The 19453-nt window shown below is 34.9% G+C and overlaps 1 protein-coding gene across 5 annotated transcripts in view; it reads left to right on the forward strand.

Annotated features, from left to right (window-relative positions):
* Nucleotides 1–19453, forward strand: part of Bltp1 (bridge-like lipid transfer protein family member 1) — a 179685-nt gene that overhangs the window by 1017 nt on the left and 159215 nt on the right. For all 5 annotated transcript variants that reach the window (XM_052732130.1, XM_052732126.1, XM_052732129.1 and 2 more), the window contains exons 2-7: nucleotides 188–269; nucleotides 5820–5946; nucleotides 10726–10842; nucleotides 11805–11883; nucleotides 13161–13225; nucleotides 17985–18171. In XM_052732130.1, coding sequence (XP_052588090.1) covers nucleotides 5850–5946; nucleotides 10726–10842; nucleotides 11805–11883; nucleotides 13161–13225; nucleotides 17985–18171 — 545 coding nt within the window. In that variant the 5' untranslated portion in view covers nucleotides 188–269; nucleotides 5820–5849. The remainder of the gene's footprint in view (nucleotides 1–187; nucleotides 270–5819; nucleotides 5947–10725; nucleotides 10843–11804; nucleotides 11884–13160; nucleotides 13226–17984; nucleotides 18172–19453) is intronic.

A 19453-nucleotide genomic window follows, 5' to 3' on the forward strand; every position in this document is an offset into this window, starting at 1 on the left:
CATATGTAGAGTGGTTTTGAAAATTATAGTTTTATTTGAGGTCTAGGAGTTCTTGTTACAAGGGAATGTAATATTGGACCAAAACCGAAGAGTTTTCTGGTGTGTTTAAATAATTTAATTTGAAAGGGTTACCCTGCTAACAGAGTTAGGATACCTTTTATAATTGGTTATATGCTGTTCTTTTCAGACTTGTTAAGATGAAACGCTACAGAAGGGCCTTCAGCAGAGGAAAGATAAACAACATTGAAGATTAAAAAAAAATACCTTGTGTAAGTATTTTTGCCTAAGATTAAAAAAAATCGAATTTCTTATTAAAGGCCAGATAGAGAAAAGTTGACTTTATGTTTCATTTGTGTTTCAGTACATCTGTGACCCCCCAAATCATTTTGTCTGAATTTTGGACTGCTGATGCATGACTGATAATTAACTCAAGTGCTTAGCTTTTGCTTTGGCAGAAGAAAGCCCAGAGAATCCCTTGCTTCATTACCAAGTTCTAGTATGCTTGTCTTTTGCTTGCTCTATTATCTGCTCATGTTTAAAAAGCTTTAAAAAAGAATATTTATATGTCTGTTTGTTTGTTATCATTGTAGTAGTTTGTTTTTTGAGCCCAAATCTCCAAAGTCAAGGCTTGCCTAGAACTAGAGATCCTCTTGTCTCAGCTTCTTGGTATAGGCTTGCAACAATTACCAAAACTTAGAGTGTTTTCTCCTCCTCCTCCTCCTGTTCTTCTTCTTTTTGTGTTTTCTCTTCTTCTTCCTCTTCCTCCTCCTCCTCCTCCTCTTCTTCTTCTTCTAATTATAGGTTCTATAGAGAGTAATAAAAGACATGGATAAACATGATTAAAAGCAATGTAATTCATTTAATAGGTATTTATAGACTACTATATAACAGGCATCATTTTGAGCTTCTGGTAAGAGGTTGAACTGTTCAGGATGGTAGAAGAAGAGGAAAGAACCACTTTTGTTTCTCCCGAATCATTTACTGTATGAAGATTATGCAGTAGGTTCTTATATTAGCTTCTAGCTCCTCTTCATTAAGCAGTTGATGTACCATGAGATGTGGCTGAGCTGTAGATCCTAGTGGATACCCTGTTGCCTTGATCCTTATGCCAGAATACTTTGTTCTTACTCAAAGGTTGAATTAGTTTCTTTGCTGTTGCTATGATATGACACCGTGACCAAGGCAACTTAATTTAGCTTATGGTTCCAAAGGGTTAGAGTCTGTGATGATAGAGTAAAGGCATGGTGCCAGATGGCTGTAGCAACAAAGAGCTTACAGAGGCAGAGAACAAACTAAGAATGGCACTAGTTTTTGAACCTTAAAGCCTGCCAATAGTGACATAACCTACTCCAAGCCATACCTCCTAATCCTTCCCAGTTTCACCAACTGGGACTAAATATTCAAACATGTGAGCCGATGGAGGTCATATTCTCATTCAAACCACCACATTTCACTCCCAGGCACCATTGACTTGTGCATCATCAGAATATTAATTTAGTCCAACTTTAAAAATCCCCATAGTCTTTCAGTCTCAATACTATTAAAAAATAAGAAGTTTAAAGTCTCTCCTGAGACTCAAGGCAATCTCTTCATTGTAGGCCCTTATAAAATGAAACAGCACACTAAATACTTTCAATATACAATGGTTTAGAATATGAATTACTATTCTAAAGGAGAAGAATTGGGACATAGTAATGAAATACTGGCTTAGAAGAAAGATGGAAACCCAACAGGAAAAACCTCTGAGCTCCATATCTAATGTCAAAGGGCTTAGATGGCTCTTCCCTTTCAGCTTCTTTGCCTGCAACATACATCTCATTCTTGGGCTAATTCCACTCTGTATTCAGCTCTCCCTGGCAGATATCCTGTGTCTCTGACATCTCTAACAACTTGGGGTCTCCACACAACTCAGCTTCATTTCCACTATTGTCCTTAACCACTGAGGAAGATTCTATAACCTCTTTACTCTTTTATCCTTCATGACTCTAAAGCCAGAACCCTGTGGAAAACACTACGTTCTGCTGCTCACTTGGGATGGAGCCTGGTCTCACATTTACTGCATCTTTAGTTTGTTGTTGCTTTTAAATTCCTTAGGCCTTTTTTTTTTTCAGGTTGGAGGCTTAGTTGGCTGGGGTCTTTCCCTCAGTGTACCCCTCCCTTTATTCCAGTACAGATCAGGCCTAGCCTTGATCTTACGTCTATCAGAACAAGCCTTGCTTCCAACACTAAATTTCCTGGTGTTCTTTTTCTCTTCAAGCTGTACATTTTGTATTTCCATTTACCCTACTTGCTTTTTATTCATTGTAGATGAACGCGCATAACAGTGATTACTAATAACTGTATGACAGAATCAATAGTAGGCTGTTTTGAGATTTCCACTGCCAAAGAAATTTAGCCTCAAACAAAGTTTTAGGATAAGAGTAGAGGGCAGCTATATTCTTTGCCAAAATATCATGAAAATGGTGTGCAGTCCAGTTGCTAATATTGTTCCCACCTGAAACCTCTTGAGCTTGGCCTTCATAGTCTACATTGCTCTCAGTCTTCTGTCTTCTAAACCCTTACTAGGATGGCCTCTTAGGCTCAGCTTACAGCATCCAACTGCTTTTCTAGTCCAGAGTCCCAAAGTCTTCCACATTTTCCCAAAACAACAACAAAAACAGCATGGTCAGGTCTGTGACAGCAATAGTCCACTTCCTGATATCAACTGCTGTATTAGTTTCTATTGCTGTGATAAAGATAAATATACTATGACCAAGGCAACTTATAAAAGAAAGTGTTTAATTTGACTTATGGTTCCAGAGCATTTTTTATGATGGCATAGCAAAGGCATGCTAACAAATGGCTGGAACAGCAGCTGAGAGCATTGATCCACAAGTGGGAGGCAGAGAGGGACACACTGGCAATGATGAGTATTTTGAAACCACAAAGCCTTCCCCAGTAACATACTTCTTCCAACAAAGTCACACCTCATAATCTTTCACAAAGAATTCCACCAACTGGGAACCAAGTATTTAAACATATGAGCCTATGGACGTCATTCTCATTCAAACTACCACAAAGTAGTTTCTTTCTTCTGTACTTGCTCAAGATGTGTTTTTAACATTGGGTTTTTGTCTGATGGTTTTTCTTAAATGTTTTGCATTCATCATTGGCGAGAATGTTGGTAGATACTGATCCTATAGATTTATGCCTTTGCAGCTTCAACACCCTCTTTTTTCATTCCTTTGATAAGAATAATGAGTTGTTATAGTGGTAAATGGTGGTGATTTTGGATGAGGAGTCTAGGTTTTTTTTGTGGATGGGTCCCACTTTTCGGATTTGATTAGAAACATTATCTTTTTTTGTGTGGAGACTGGAATGCCAGAACATATGCCTCAGTTAACCTTGTCTCCTTCAGTATATACTCATTTGACATCTCTAAGATGATAAAAAATAAGCATAAGATAGGTACATGCCATTTTATCACATGTAATTTATTATAAAATATGTGGATATTTATTTGTATGTACTTTTTGATATGGATTTTACTGGGCTTAAATTTGTTATTTTCTAGGTTTAGCCCCTTGAGGAACTGAGATTATAGGAGTAATTATATTAATATTAATTATGTTAATATACTAATTACAGGAGTTACTAGGTCTAGCTAAGTATGTTCTTGGCCTTCTTTGTCTCCTTCTGTCTTTTGGTATTGGGTATCAAATGTGTGTTCTCATATTTGTTTTTTTTAACTATGGGTCTTTTCAAAGTGTTTCTCCCATTTAAATAAAAATAAAATGGTGAACAAAAAAGGACAAAAGAGAATGTTCATGGGTTATAAAGTGATCCCTTCCTTCAAAAATTTAGGCTGGTGATTGATAGGTCTTTCAGTGCTTTGAGAAATATGAGAACATGTCTTGCCTTACTCAGTTTGTAAACAATGGGAAAAAATGTAAAAGTAGAAACATTTTTCCATTTTTTTCTCTAGCTTTTTTGCTATTTAATGGTATTGTTATTGTCTGTTGTTGCACATGCCCCCTTTTACTTTTTTTTTTTTTTTTTTTTTTGGTTTTTCGAGACAGGGTTTCTCTGTGTAGCTTTGCGCCTTTCCTGGAACTCACTTGGTAGCCCAGGCTGGCTTCGAACTCACAGAGATCCGCCTGGCTCTGCCTCCTGAGTGCTGGGATTAAAGGCGTGCGCCACCACCGCCTGGCTGCCCCCTTTTACTTTTAAGAGATGTTTTTTGTTTTCTTTTTCATGTTATACTAAGATTTCAGTGTGTGTGTGTGTGTGTGTGTGTGTGTGTGTGTGTGTGTGTGTGTGTGTGTGTGTATAAGAAAATTATGATCTATTATGATCCCCTAAGTGAGAGCCATGGCGAAAAAACAAAAATATATTTAGAAAGTTGACAAGTCATATTCATTGAATTTCAATGAAAAACTTGTCATCATACATTCTTTGTGCATCCTGAAAAATTTACTGTTATTATTTTTTCTCCCCCAAAACTTATCTGTGCTACTTGATCAAAAGGAATATTAATGGTACAGTTCTCCATGTGATTCCTTACCCCCTTTTTTTTTTGAGTTGTTTTTTTTTTTTTTTAATTTGTATTGTAACTGGATACTTCTTGTTGTAAATGGATTGGGTTAATTATATTAATACTGTACTAAAGGGAAATACTTTTTTATTATAAGAACTTTATTTCTTATTTTTAATTAATTCTTTATATATAAAAATAACCATAATCATGTTACTTGTCTATCTGTGTATGTGTTATACATACTTAGTCACTGTTCTATTGCTGTGAAGAGACACCATGAACAAGGCAGCTCTTATTAAAGAAAGCATTTAATTGGGGGCTTGCTTACAGTTTCAGAGGCTTAGTCTGTTGTCATCATGGTAGGGAGCATGGTGGAAGGCATGGTGCTGGAAAAGTAGTTGAGAACTACATCTTGATCCACAGGCAGAGAGGGAGGGAAGGAAGGAAGGAGACTGGGCCTGACATGGGTTTTTGACACCTCAAAGTCCACCCCCAGTGACATACTTCTTCAATAAGGCTACACCTCTTAACCCTTTTAATCCTATCAAAGAGTTCTACTCCTTGGTGACTAACCATTCAAATATATGAGCTTATGGGTCCATCTTATTCAAACCAGTACACATACATATCTATATACATATTTATCTATACAGTTGGCCATATCTGTTGACATTTTATTATAATTTATCCCGAACATGTGATGGCAAGAGATCATTTAACTTTTCACATGCTACCCAGAGTGGATTTGACTAGGAAGATTATTACCTTGTCGAATATTGGTGACTACATAGAGGTAATGGTAATTATGAAGATTTATTTAATATATAAATATAATATGAAGTGCTAACTTTTGAGAAAAAAATCTAGGTGGATAATTATATAGATGATTAGAACTCCTTATTAAAATACATTTTCACTATAGTCTTTAATAGTAATCATGCTTCTCTTAGTAACTACTCTTTTTTTATTTTATTTTTATTTATTTATTTATTTTTTTGAGACAGGGTATCCCTATTTAACCCTGGCTACCCTGGAACTTGCTGTGTAGACCATATGTAGGCCTGGAACTCACAGAGATTTGACTATCTTGATTGATAAAATCATGACATTACTAATGTGAACCATGGCCTTCTATTTAGATAGAAATATGTATATATTTCATTTGTTGTTTACTTGCATTCCCAGTGAAAGAAATAGAAAGTGACTTAAAAAACCTTGTTAATTCACCTTTTACTCCATTACATGATTTCTATTGGAGTTTTATGAATCTTTGATTCTAAGTTTAACTGTTGATCTCTTTTAGGCCTTTAGATGTTTTGGAAAAATATCAGTAATGGATCAAAGGAAAAATGACAGCATTGTCCCCAGTATCACTCAATTAGAAGATTTTCTTACAGAACACAATTCCAATGTTGTTTGGCTTCTTGTTGGTAAGTAGGATATATTTTTAAAAAATATTTTGTTGTGTTTTTTTGCATGTATTAACTACTGTCAGATTTTAGGCAGTGGTTGACTTGACCTGGAATGCTCCAGTAGCATTCATTTATCTTTGGGAAAGGAGATTTTATACATGTCTTTTGAATATTTGCTCTGGAAACTGCTCTGTATTGTTTCTCTTTTTCTTAGGCTGCCTAGTTATTTGACTTATGAGATTGTATATCTGACATAGATTGTATTGAGCTTATTTTCCCTATTTAAATTACCTTCCTCACCTCTACTCCAACACATACACAAAAATTTTTATTATAAACATAATAAATGTCCATGGTAAATATATTTTATAGTGAGATAACATTTATTTAATACTTTACTTTAATTTCTTTGTTTCCCAGTGAGGGAAAATGGTAGTGGTTTATGTTGTTCATAACTTTTTTGTATAATGGTCTAGAAGTTCTCTAGGTATATACAAATAGTTCAAAATAGTGCATAATTAAATGGTAGAGAAAGGAGAGGGAGGGGAGAAATGAGTGAATGAATATGAAGAAGAAAAGGAAGAAGTAAAAAATAATACTAGTGAAAAGAGATTATTGAAGCTGTTACTGCTGCACAAGTTGATGTGAAATTGTGCTGTTTGAGTTGGATTTTGTTGTAGGAACTTGAAATATAGAAGGGAAATTAGGAAGGGTAGTAAGGAAAAGGGGACATACTGATATTTTTTCAACATATTTGGTATACAGAATACAATAGGAAGCTTGCATGTGTTGTTTCAGTGCTCAAAGGAGTTTTATGAAGATAGCCTTTCATTTTCCCATTTTGATAGTAGCATGGATTACATGCTGTGGATTACATAGCTATTTTTCCTAAGTACTTGCTTTTGCCTCTTTTATGACTTGATGCCATATGCTATAAAGCAGGAATATGGGTAGAGGTGACGAATATACTATAGCCAGAGTTTTTCTGTGTCCCGCCTGGCCCACGGTCAGAACAAATCTCTCTCACCCGCTAGTCCTGCAGCCGCTCGGACCCAAATAAATACACAGAGGCTTATATTAATTAAAACTGTTCAGCCATTAGCTCAGGCCTACCACTGACTAGTTCTTACACTTAAACTCAGCCCATTTCTGTTAATCTATGTGTCGCCGTGTGTTTAGTGGCTTTACCTGTGTGCCATTATGTGCTGCTCCCTGGCAGCGGGCTGGTGTCTCCTGACTCAGCCTTCCTCTTCCCAGTATTCTCCTTGTTTGCTTATCCTCAGCCTTCCTCTTCCCAGTATTCTCCTTGTTTGCTTATCCTGCCTATACTTCCTGCCTGGCTACTGGCCAATCAGTGTTTTATTAAATCAGTGTACAAAAGCATTATCCCACAGCAGTATACCAAAGGAATAACAATGCTTCATGATATATAGGTAGGATTGAATTACAATTTAGACTTGGAGTTCTATATTTACTCTTTGACAAAAGAAAACTACTATAAATTATTAATAAAAGCCCCCCTCCCCAAATGAAACAAAGCTACTGTTTTGTTTTTAAAAACTCTGTAGCATTATTTTGAACAAAGTGACGATTTTACTGTGATGTCGCTAGGTCACATCTTAACCTGCTGCACATTACTTTTTCCTTATTTAGAAAGTAGGTAAACATTTAAAAGAAAAGGGAATTCATTATCAAAACAATGGTTTTTGTGTTTTTCCTTTTGTGTTCATGAACAAGGTGTTTAAAAAATATAAATTTTGTAGATGACAACTTTTCATGACTATGATTTATTCTACCATAGTGACATTCTTCAAAAGTAGGTTATTGTCATAACAGTTACTACAAATATTTAGGAGAGGGCAGCATCATAGTTAGGGTTTCCATTGCTGTTAAGAGACAGGGCAGCTCTCATAAAGGAAAACATTTAATTGGGGCTGGCTTACAGTTTCAAAGGTTTAGATTACTATCATCATGGCAGGAAGCATGGCAGCATACAGGCAGACCTGGTGCTGGGGAAGGAGTTGAGAGTTCTACATCTTGATCTGAAGGCAGCAGGAAGTGAACTAAGACACATTTCTTCCAGCAATGCCACACCTACTCTAACAAGGCTACACCTCCTAATAGTATTACTCCCTGTGAGCTTATGGGGGCCAATTACATTCAGACTTCCACAGGGAGCCTATTTAATGTTCCTTTGACAAAATTTCCTTTTCTTTGTATTTATGGACATGTTTGTGTTGGTGTATATATGTGTGATGTACATATGTTTGTGGAGACTAGAGGTTGATATTGGGTACCTTCCACAGTCTCTCTCCATCTTACGTTTTGAGACAGTCTTTCAATAAACTTGGAGCTCATTGCTTCCATGAGGTTAACTGGCCAATGAATTCTGGGGATCCTCCTGTCTCTGGTTCCCTAGTTCTTTTTTATAGCTGCATGTGCCATGTCTGTCTTTTATATGGGTGCTGGGAATCCAAAATTCAGGTCTTCATGCAAGTACTGACTGTACCAACTGAGCCATTTCCCCAGCTCCTGTTACTTTTTAAAAAGTAGAGATTGTTGATTAAAAAACAATGATTTTTCTCTTTAAGTTGAAAAAAAAAAATCATCCAGAGCCATGGCTGAGGTAGTAGCTCTGGTATCTGTGGCCTAACCAGGAATGATATGATTGTGGTGGCGGCAGCTCTTAAGCTGCTTACCTACCTGTCCTTGGAGCTGAGCCATTTGTTCCTTAACTGGCTCATTGCACCAGACTTCCACTGGGCAGGGCAGCGCACGACTGGGAGGAGTGAAGCTGCGTAGACTGTTAGAATCTTTGGGGAATAAACTGGGTATGGATGGAATGCAGCTATCCAATAAGCTGGGGTAAGAGAACAACACTGGTTTCAATACTGAAGGGACAAAAGAAATTTGGAAACAGAAATCTTTGGGATTGTGCAGAGTGGGAGGTGGCATTGTGCTCTGGGCATTGTGAGTGACTGCCTAGGGGAAGATCAGGCTCTTGTGAGAAGCCATTTCTCTTTCCTTCATGTTTATATTTCATTTAATTCAATTGAATTGGACCAGTTTTGTTCTGCTCTGTTCTTTTCCCTCTTATTTTTGGCTTTCCTTAAGAACACAGATTGGCCAGGATTTGTGGGTCTTCTTGCTTCAGTCTCTCAAGTGCTGGGGTGGTTTTAGGTTGGTTGTTTGTGTTTCTTTACATTTTTCTCTTTCCATTTTACTATTAAATGGAGCTGCCTTATCTCCTCCCTTTATCTTTACTGTTACATCCTTCTATTCATTTTTCCTTTTATTTTCTGTGTACTGCTCTAATACTAATCACTAGTTTTACTTTCTTTCCATCATTGTACTTAGTCACTAATACCTTGTTGCACACTGTGTGTTTGTATTCATCCAAAATTACTAGGGTTGGGGCAATTATTTTTATTGAAGATTATTCTGTTTTCATAATAGACCCGTCCTGAAGTTAGTAGTGGTTTGCTGTCAGAGATGAGTCAAGTCCAATGGGGGAAAATGACACCTTAACCATATTATAACTTAGTTCTACTTGAACACTGCAAATATTTGCACTGAAAAAAAATATGGATGATTAAAAAAAGTCTAGCCAGTGACTCATCCCAGATGCTTAAATCCCAACACAGAAATGCAAAAAACCCAAAAAACAAAAAAGCAAGGCTAATTCCATAGTAATAATGAGAGCAAATTGGATGAAATATCATGGAAGTCAAAAGAATAATATAAGAATGTTCAATGAAAGAAAGAGGACATGAATAAAATGAATGAATTCAAAGAGAACAAACAGTTGAATGAAGTAAGTCAAACAGAGAGATAGAGGAATTCAATAGAGACATACAAGTGCTGAAAATAAATCAGTTTGAAATTTTGGAAATGAAAATGTCAATAAATCAAAATAAAAAAGTTAGAGAAAAAACCTCATTAATAAAATAGATTAAGTGAAAATTGAATTCCAGGGCTTAAAGACATGATAGACAAATTAAAATATTCAGAGAATAATCAGGGTGAAATAGTAAAAACAGAACATGCAGGATTTGTGAAATACCATTGGAAGGACAAATTTGGGAATCATGGGCAGAGAAGAGGGAGTAGAACAGTATATAGAACAAAGAAAGAATTTTGAAGGCTCTAGGAGTGAGGCACCAATTTACATGGAAGGGCAAAAAACTAGTTTTCTTAACCAAAACTGAAGGCAGAGGCATGGAGCAGCAATACCTTTCAAGTTCTTGAAGCATTGAACTTTATCTGATTAGAATCTACACTTTTTTTTTTTTTTTTGTTTTGTTTTGTTTTTCGAGACAGGGTTTCTCTGTGCAGCTTTGCGCCTTTCCTGGAACTCGCTTTGGAGACCAGGCTGGCCTCGAACTCACAAAGATCCGCCTGCCTCTGCCTCCCGAGTGCTGGGATTAAAGCCGTGCGCCACCACCGCCCGGCTAGAATCTACACTTTTAAATTTTATTTTAGGCAAGTTGGGCGGTGGTGGCGCACGCCTTTAATTCCAGCACTTGGGAGGCAGAGGCAGGTGGATCTCTGTGAGTTAGAGGCCAGCCTGGTCTACAGAGTGAGCTCGAGGAAAGGTGCCAAAGCTACACAGAGAAACCCTGTCTCGAAAAACAAACAAACAAACATAAATTTTTATTTTAGGCAAATAACTGAAGAAAAAAGAAAGTTATATAAGAAAGGAAGAACCTATGATTTTAAAATTGCCAGTATTAAATTGTGAGAATATAGATTACTATATGGAAGTAAATCTTTGCTGATTTGTTTTCCTCTCACCAGCTACCATTTTGTCTTGTGGATGGATTATTTATCTCACATACTATAATTCTCGGAATGTTGGTCTTATTTTAACACTGGTCCTTAACAGGTTGTATAAGCATGGCTATATCCATATTGGTAAGTCTGTGAACACTATTTTTCTTTCTTTCACATTATCATGAGATACTATATTATGAATTTATATTTTATAAACAGATAGTAGCTTTAGAACATCATTTTTGGTTCAAAAGTTTGAAGTAATCAATCTGTCTGGCCTTTCTTGTAACATTCCTTAGACAGTAATGAACTGCCATTTGGTTACTTTTACCCTATTCTCATTGCTGAAAGTATTTCTATAGTAACTTTTTTGGCTTTTTTTTCCTTAAAAAAGATGCTTATAAAAATATTTGAGAAACTTAAAATACTTAAATTGAATTTCCTTAGAGTTTGCCTTGAATTTGAATATTCAATATAGGCTTTCCCCCTTTTTATAAAGTTGATACTTTAAAAATCTGTAAGTTGAGATAATTTTGTGTATTTCATTTTGTGGCCAGTTTTAGTCAGTTTCTTACTACCAGGAGAAATTTTGCAAGAGGATGGGAATTTACATTAGGAAACCTTGTTCCATGGGAAGCCCAATGGTTATTGGATGGAATGGGAGGAGAGGTGGCTGGATAGAGCCACTCCAGCTTTCCTCATATTCAAATACTTCTTAATGAGTACAAGTAAATCTTCTCTGAAGCATAATGTCTTCTATTAATTGGAGAAAATGACTGATGCAGACAAAGTAATGGAGAAAAATGCTGAATTAGGTATTGTTTGTTTATGTGTAGTGGCCGTTTGTAATTAAAGGATTTACCTGTATGGAGTACTTACATAAATGGTTATTTAGTAGTCCAGTCCATAGTGATATTTTGGCCCTTTTTATTTCATTGGGAAAGAGAGATGAGAGATTTATAAGACTTGCGAGTATATGGAGAAGAGAATAGAAAAAGATGAATTATTTATTAATTTAAAGGCTAAGATTAGTCTAAGCTCTAAATGCTTTACTATGCATTAAAAGAATTACTGTAGTTACCATTGTCTTTTCTCTGTAACAGGTTCCTTCTCTTTCTCTGTTCTTTCTGGCAAAGTCATGGTTCGTGAAATATATTACATTACAGAAGACATGTCTATTAGGTAACAAAAAATGAAGAGACCCAAACAAATATGAAATACTATAAAAATGTTCTTACTATGGTTTTATTTAATATGACATGTTTATTCAGTAAGCCATAAATCAAAAGTTGTTTATTCAGTAATATTTAAAATTGTTTATTTAGACCAGCAAAAAGTTTCTTAGCTATTAGTTTATAGAAACAAGTAATTTCATTTGATTTGTGGCTGGAAAATTGAACCATTGAGTTCACTGACCATTTCAATGGTTGTTACATGAAATAAGTATCAGGGATATTGGTATTATCCTCAATTCGCTCCTTATTCAAGGTAGCATGCAAGTATTGAGCATGTGTTAGCAACTATTATTTTGCTGTGAGAATGTAAAACTAATAGGAATATAAGAGGAAAAAAATAACATAAAGTCTTTTCTGTAAGGTTTGAAGAAAAACTATTTTTGTGTGTTTTTTCAAAATTTGTGACTTAGAAAAAATTTTGGATTAATTTAAAGCTACTATGAATTGGCATTGCTTGTACTTCATTTAAAACTGGGAAACAACTTCTGTGGTAGCCTATAATTATTTCTAAATCAAAGTAAAAATCATAATTATAAAGCTGAGAGTTGATCATTTTAAGGTATGAAGTCATAGATCATTAATAGATAGGAAGGAACATCTTAGAAATTTTTCCCTGAGTTTATTAACACCTTCTTTAAGATTTGACTTTTTTCGAGACAGGGTTTCTCTGTGTAACAGTCCTGGTTGTCCTGGAACTTGCTTTGTAGACCAGGCTAGCCTCAAACTCACAGAGACTCACCTGCCTCTGCCTCCCAAGTGCTAGGGTTAAAGGTGTGTGCCACCATAGCCTGGCAATATTTGACTTTTTAAATAAAAATTTTATACTTAAACTGTTATTTAAAATATAATTTTTTTCTGCACTTCATTTTCCTGTAAATATATTTTAGCATTATGTTTTACCTAATTAGAAAAGTTGAGTAATTTTTATATGTTATACATGATAAATCTGTACAATTTTTATCAATTAAAAATAAACATTACTTCTTAATTTGGAGTTAGGCAATTTCTTCTTTCACTGAAAGATGCGGAAACAAGAATGAGTTAAGTAAAGCTGGGTGTGGTGGGGAATGCCGTAATCCCAACACCTGGAGGTGGAGACAGGATGATCTGAAAGAAGTTCAAGGTCGTCTTTGGCTTCACAGCAAGTTTGAGGTCAGCCTGGGTTTAAAAAATGAGTTCAGTAAATTGTTTTCTTGTTTTTTGTTGTAATCTGCCTTCCCTCAGGATTCAAGATGGATTTATTATTTTTCGGTGGTGGAAAATGTACAACCCAAAGCAGAAACAACATGGTAAGTTCTCCTTTTTATATGTTTCAAAGGTATTCAATCATATAATCAGATTTTCCTTTATATGTATTAAATGTTTCACATAATAGTTTTTAATAACTTGGAATTTACAAAGCTCTTATTTTATCTGTTGCTTAATCCTTCATTTTGCCGTATTATTCAGTCATGTCCTCAGTATGCTCTCTCCCTGTTTCTATCATCTGTTGAATATGTGGACCTAATCATATAATCATAAAATGGCCTCCTAGCACTCTAATCTTTCTAAGACATCCACATTCTTCAGCTTATCTTTATTCATACTTGCTGTTACCCAGCTTTGTCTCAACCTCATGGATGCCAAGAGATCCTTGTGCTTCAGCTTTTCTAGTAACTGGGCCTATAAGTATGTGCCACTACGCTGCATATGATTAATGGTGTTAATTACATGTCTGTTAGCATTCATATGGCTTCTTTTGAGAAATGTTAGCTCCCTTGTTCATTTCTAACTAGTTGTTTTCTTCCTGTAGAGTTGTTTGAGTTCCTTACATATTTTTTGTACAGTCTTTATCAAAGAACTTCTTTATCAGTTATGTGGTTTAAAAATATTTGCTCCTAATGAATAGTTTATACCTTGTTAATTATTTCCTTTGTTATGAATATACTTTTATTTTGACATAATCTCATTGGTTTTTGTTTGTTTGTCTTTGGGATCAAGTCTAAATATCAGTACCTGGACCCAGGGTGGTATTTAGTTATTACTTTGTTGACATTATCATTTTTTTCTAGTAGTTTTATGATTTGGGGTTTTACAAGTCCTCAGGCCATTTTCAGTTGAATTTTGTATATGGTTTAAAGATGAGGTCCTGCATGTGGATTTACAGTTATCAACACCATTTATTAAAGAGATTTGTTTTCCCATTGTATGTTTTTGTCACTTTTGTTGTACTGTAGGTTCTTGGGTTCATTAATAGACTCTTGTGTTCTGTTGGCCTATATGTCTCCTTTTACACCAGTATTGTGCTGTTTTAGTGGCGATCACTTTGTATATATTTTAACATGGACTATGTGAGCCATCCCTAGCTTTGTTTTTGTGCTCATGATTTCCTTGGCAGTTTGGGTTCTTCTGTAGTTCCACATGAACTTTAGGATTATTTTCCCTTTAGCTGTTATCTTGATCAGTGTTCTATTGCTTTCAACATGACCATGACAACTCTTAAAAAGGGAAGCATTTAATTGGGGCTGACTTACAGTTTCAGAGATTTAGACCATTGTCATCATGGTAGGAAGCATGGTGGCATGCAGGAAGACATAGTGCTAGAGTAGTAGCTGAGAGTTCTACATCCAGATCTGCAGGCAGCAGGAAGAGAAGGGATCTGGGCTTGGAATGAGCTTTTTGAAACCTCAAAGCCAGTGATGTATTTTCTTCAACACGGCCCACCTCCTAATCCTTTCAAATAGTGTTACTCCCTAGTGACCAAGTATTCAAATTTCTGAGCCTTTGGGGGCCATTCTCATTCAAACCATCACAGCTGTGAAAAATGATACTGGAATTTTGAAGCGGTTACATCGACTCTGTAGAGTAGGCTTTCATTAGTAAAATTTTAATAGTATTCTTCTTACCCATGAATATGGAATATGTTTTCTCTTGATACTCAACTTCTTTCTTTCATGTTTTACAGTTTTAAGTGTCTAGGACTTTAACTCCTTTGGTTAATTTAATCTTAAATACTTTATGTTTTTATTTCTGGTAATTTGTTGAGATTGTTCCCTTGAAAACTTGCTGTCAGTGTGGAGAAAAGTGAATGATTTTCGTATGATGATTATCTCCACTCTTGTAACTTTGCTGAGTTCTTTTTTGTTTTTTCAGCTTTAACAGTTTTTGGTGAAATGTTGAGGATTTTCTAACAAGACCATGTTGTTGGCAAGCAACAGTTTAATGTCTTCCTTTCCTTTTGATATCTCGTTTATTTCTCTTGGATTATTGCTTGGACAAGGAACTACAACAATTTTGAAAAGACATGAGGGTAGATATTCTTGTGTTCACTGAGTCTTAGAGGAAAGAGTTCCACTTTTCACTATTGAGTTAATGTTAGCTATGAGCTTATTATTCCTCACACTTTTAAAGGGAATTCTCTATTATGGGAGTTGATGTTCTTAACAATGTGCTCATAATCATACCTGTCAAAAGTAAAAACGTGAAATAGCAAGGTAGAATGCACTGTTCAATCTATACGTATTGCTAGTCTTTCATGATTTGGGATCAGAGTTTTAGAATAAAGTACATAGAGTAGTGAATAGGCTGGAATTTAACACTGATAAAATCCAAGCGCTATTAGTAAATTATGTAATTATTTTTAACATATAATATTATAATAGTGGATTATATTCTCTAGTAGGACTTTATAGCTAATATATTATTTTTTGTTGATTTAAGGGCAGATTCATGTGCTTTGACAATTATCCAATCAGTATAGATGGTTGACATTCCTTGATGGAAATCTTAGAAGTCTAGCTGGAGTGTGGACCTGAAAACAATAGAAGCTACACAGACTTCCAAGGAGGTGAATTAAAGACTACCTCTTGGTAGGGCCAAAATTTTCATTAGAAATTAGAGTTGTTTAATTCGAAGAGAAGAGTGGTGTTCAGGTCCACAAATTCTTTTTTATTTTTAACTTTCTTTTTATTTATTCTTTGTGTCTTTCATGTCATGCATATCAGTCCCATTCATTTCACTGTCCCTTCGTATCCACCCTCTGCCCTTGCAAGCCCCCCCCCCCAATAAAGTAAGATAAAATTTAAGAGAAAAAAGAACACACACACAAAAAGAAAAAAATCAGTCTAGTCATGGAAGCTGTCGTGAGACACAGTGAGTCATGCAGTAAACCCTTTTACCCTTATATTTACTTGCAAGTGTTCATTGCAAAGAGTCATTGGTCTGGTTTGAGGTTTCTGTTATTAATGCTGTGCCTTTATCGGGACTCTTGGATATCCTGTTGTTGCAGAGATCCTACAACTTTGGGTCTGCAGGACCGGTCCCTTCATGTGTTCCAGCAGATCATAGACTGGGTGGATGTTGGGGTGGGCCAACTCATGACTCTTGTCTGGGCCGGGGTGATTGCAGGGTTGGTCAGCAGTCCAGCTCTCCCCTGTCCTCACCACCAGAGTGAGCTCTCCAACATTGCCCTGGCTAATTCACCCCTTGCAAGGGGCAATACCACCACTAGACTAGTTTACTTGGAGTTGGGGTAGAAAGCAGAATTACCAGGTGACATTGTAGACTTTGTAGAACTTACATATTATTTTTCTGGATGAGATAGGAAGATTAGAAAATTTAGGAATAGAGGATGAGATGATCTTGAGATTTAAATAATCTGTTTGCTATGTTAAGCACAGGCATGAGGAAGAACAGAACAACAGCAGAGACTAGTTAGGAGACAGAAAAAGTGGAAAGAGATGGTGACTTGAGCCTGAGCATTCAAAAGTGTTTGGATTCTGAATGTTTTAAGAAAAGCTGTTAAGATTGTCTGATTATTTCTGGGACATGAAAGAGCAGTCAAAACTTTTGAGCTCCAGCAATGGAAAAGACAGACTTTCTGTTGATGAGGAATATTGTATATTGGGTTTGGGTAAGGAAATCAGGTGTTGGTTAAGTCTTGTTTCAGAAAAGTTGGAGACATTGAGTGCATGCTGTCCACTTGCTCTTTGACCTTGGAGTCTGGGGTGCACCATTGTTGATTACTAAGCAAAGGTTTAATCCTGATGCATGATAAGAGTTTGATTTACTTGTTTAAAATGGGTAATTATACTTACTGGTTTCAAGAATTGTACTTTATGCATATGAATAAAAAATTACCTGTTTATCTGTCTGCTTTAAGAATTTGATATGCAGTAAGAAAGAATGATGGAATGGTTGATGTAATAGGTTTTGTCTTAGCTCTTAGTCATGTGGTAAAACTGGAGAAACAGCAGAGAATCTAGGTCAAAGAACTACATAAATGTCAGGAAAGATACAGCTCATAGCCATCAAGTATTTGGAGTTAATATTACTTTTCTTTATTTTTACTACCATAGATTTTGTTTTTTAAGAACTGAATTTACCCCCCCTTCTACCAGTTGTCCTAGAAAATACCTTAATTGAAATAACATGATTACTATGTGAAAAATAAATGTTTATGATTTGTTTTCTTCTTATTTTTTTTAAATGTGAGTGGCAGTGTATTTTGTTAGTTAAAAATCTATATTTGCTTACAGGTTTCAACTTTACATATTTTTTTTTTGCAAGAAGCATGAAGAATTGGTGAAATTTGGTATCTTCATGAAGGGTAGATAGATACCTCTTGTTTAAATTATAGCTTCATCTACTAAGATGAAAATTAATACGTTTTTTCACTCATTTTTAAAAGCTAAGGTTATTTTTTAAACTGATTATCCAATTTTAAAGAATATTCAATAGAATCTGTTAGATAGAAGTGAAAAAATAGACTAAGATTACAAAAGATGTTACAAAAATGTAACATTTTATTTTAGAACAAAAGAAATCAAAAGTAAATTTCTTCTGCTATGGTTAACATGAGATTGATGACTTACAACTTCCTCTGTAGAAGCAAATGTCCTCTCTCTTCTAAGTAAGTTTGTTTTACTTTGTGAAAACAAGACTGGACAAAAAATATTTTGATTAAAATTCTTGAAAAGTTGACTGAAACCTTTCTTTTCATTACTCCCTTTCTTGCTTTTATTCATTCATTCATTCAATTTTTTTTTTTTTTGTAACTTGTTTCTTTAGATCCAAAGGCAGAAACCAGATTATATATCACAGTTAATGACTTTGAATTTCATGTCTACAATCGTTCGGATCTTTATGGGCACCTTCAAGAGTTGTTCGGTTTGGAACCAACTATAATTCCACCCAAGAAGGATGATGATAAAACCCGGGAAAATGGAAGAACAAGAACTCAGTCCAAAATTGAAAGGTTCAATGTCACTTGAATTTTAGTAATTTCTAATATTTAAACTCTTTTTAGTAGAATATCATCAACAGTGTTCACCTAAACAGAATCTAATCTCTTAGTTTTATATAGGTATATAATCTTTTAAAAATTAAAGTAATGTAAGATTAATTTATATAAAAAGTCCCATCTCTTAACTTGTTAGTCCATATTCATAGACTGTTATTAATTTGCCTTTTATCCTTTTAATATGTGTACATAAATGTACATCATGTTTATATATTCAAAATACACATGTAAATATTGTATTCTTTGTGTTTCTGAAAATCACCTGTGGCTTCTTGTTGTAATGTGACTTCTTTCTGTTGTTGTTGTTGTTTTTTTTCTTTTGGTGGTACTAGGGATTGAGCCCAGGCCTTGCCCATTCTAAGTGAGCACTCTACCACTGAGCTAATCCCCAACTCTGTAATCTGCTATTCATTTGGAAATATATGTTAAAGTCTGTCTGTATCTGTATACTTTAAATATATAACAATTTTACATAGGAAAATAGAATAAGCTCTTGCCATACAAATATGTATCACTGTCACTCATCTTTTTTTATATATGTTGTTGAAAGGCCAAGGGACAGAACAGGAACACATAAATAAAAGGAAATCTATTCTAGAAAGACAGAAATATCTTTAAGAAGGTACTTATAAAGTAATAGAGAGTCAGCTCGATGTTCAGTGCATAGTAATTTAGTATGAGTCTTGGAAAATAAGCCACAATTAGTGATTAGGAAATGAAATGACTCATGTACCCTTTCTAGAGAAATTAAAGTTACTTAAATTAATAATTTTATTCAGGAATTTTTTTTAATCAAACTATTGTTTTCAAATGAAGCTTACTTTAATTTTAACTTACTGTTACATTTTAGACACAGCTTTTCCTTTTATTTATATTTTATCTGAAAATTATTCCATTGGATGAAATATTATTCAGCTTTTTTAAAAAAGAAAATCTTGTTATTTGCAGCAAAATAGATAATATGAGATAAGCCAAACCAAGAAAGGCAAATATAACATAATTTTATTTATATGTGGAGTTTAAAAAAATTGAACTCAGCCGGACTTGAGGACAAATGTGATTTGAGATCAGCTACATAGTAAGACCCTTTCTCAAAAAAAAAAAGAAATTTTCAAAGAATTAATGAAAATACTCTTAAAAATAAGTTAAAAAAATTAAAAGAAACCAAGAACACAGGTCCCCTCTCCCACAATCTTAAACTCAAAGAAATAGAGTGGAATTGTGGTGACAAGGGGCT

The sequence above is a fragment of the Peromyscus californicus genome, unplaced genomic scaffold (genome assembly GCF_007827085.1).
Source record: "Peromyscus californicus insignis strain IS unplaced genomic scaffold, ASM782708v3 Scaffold_9__1_contigs__length_137607984, whole genome shotgun sequence".
Lineage (NCBI taxonomy): Eukaryota > Metazoa > Chordata > Mammalia > Rodentia > Cricetidae > Peromyscus > Peromyscus californicus.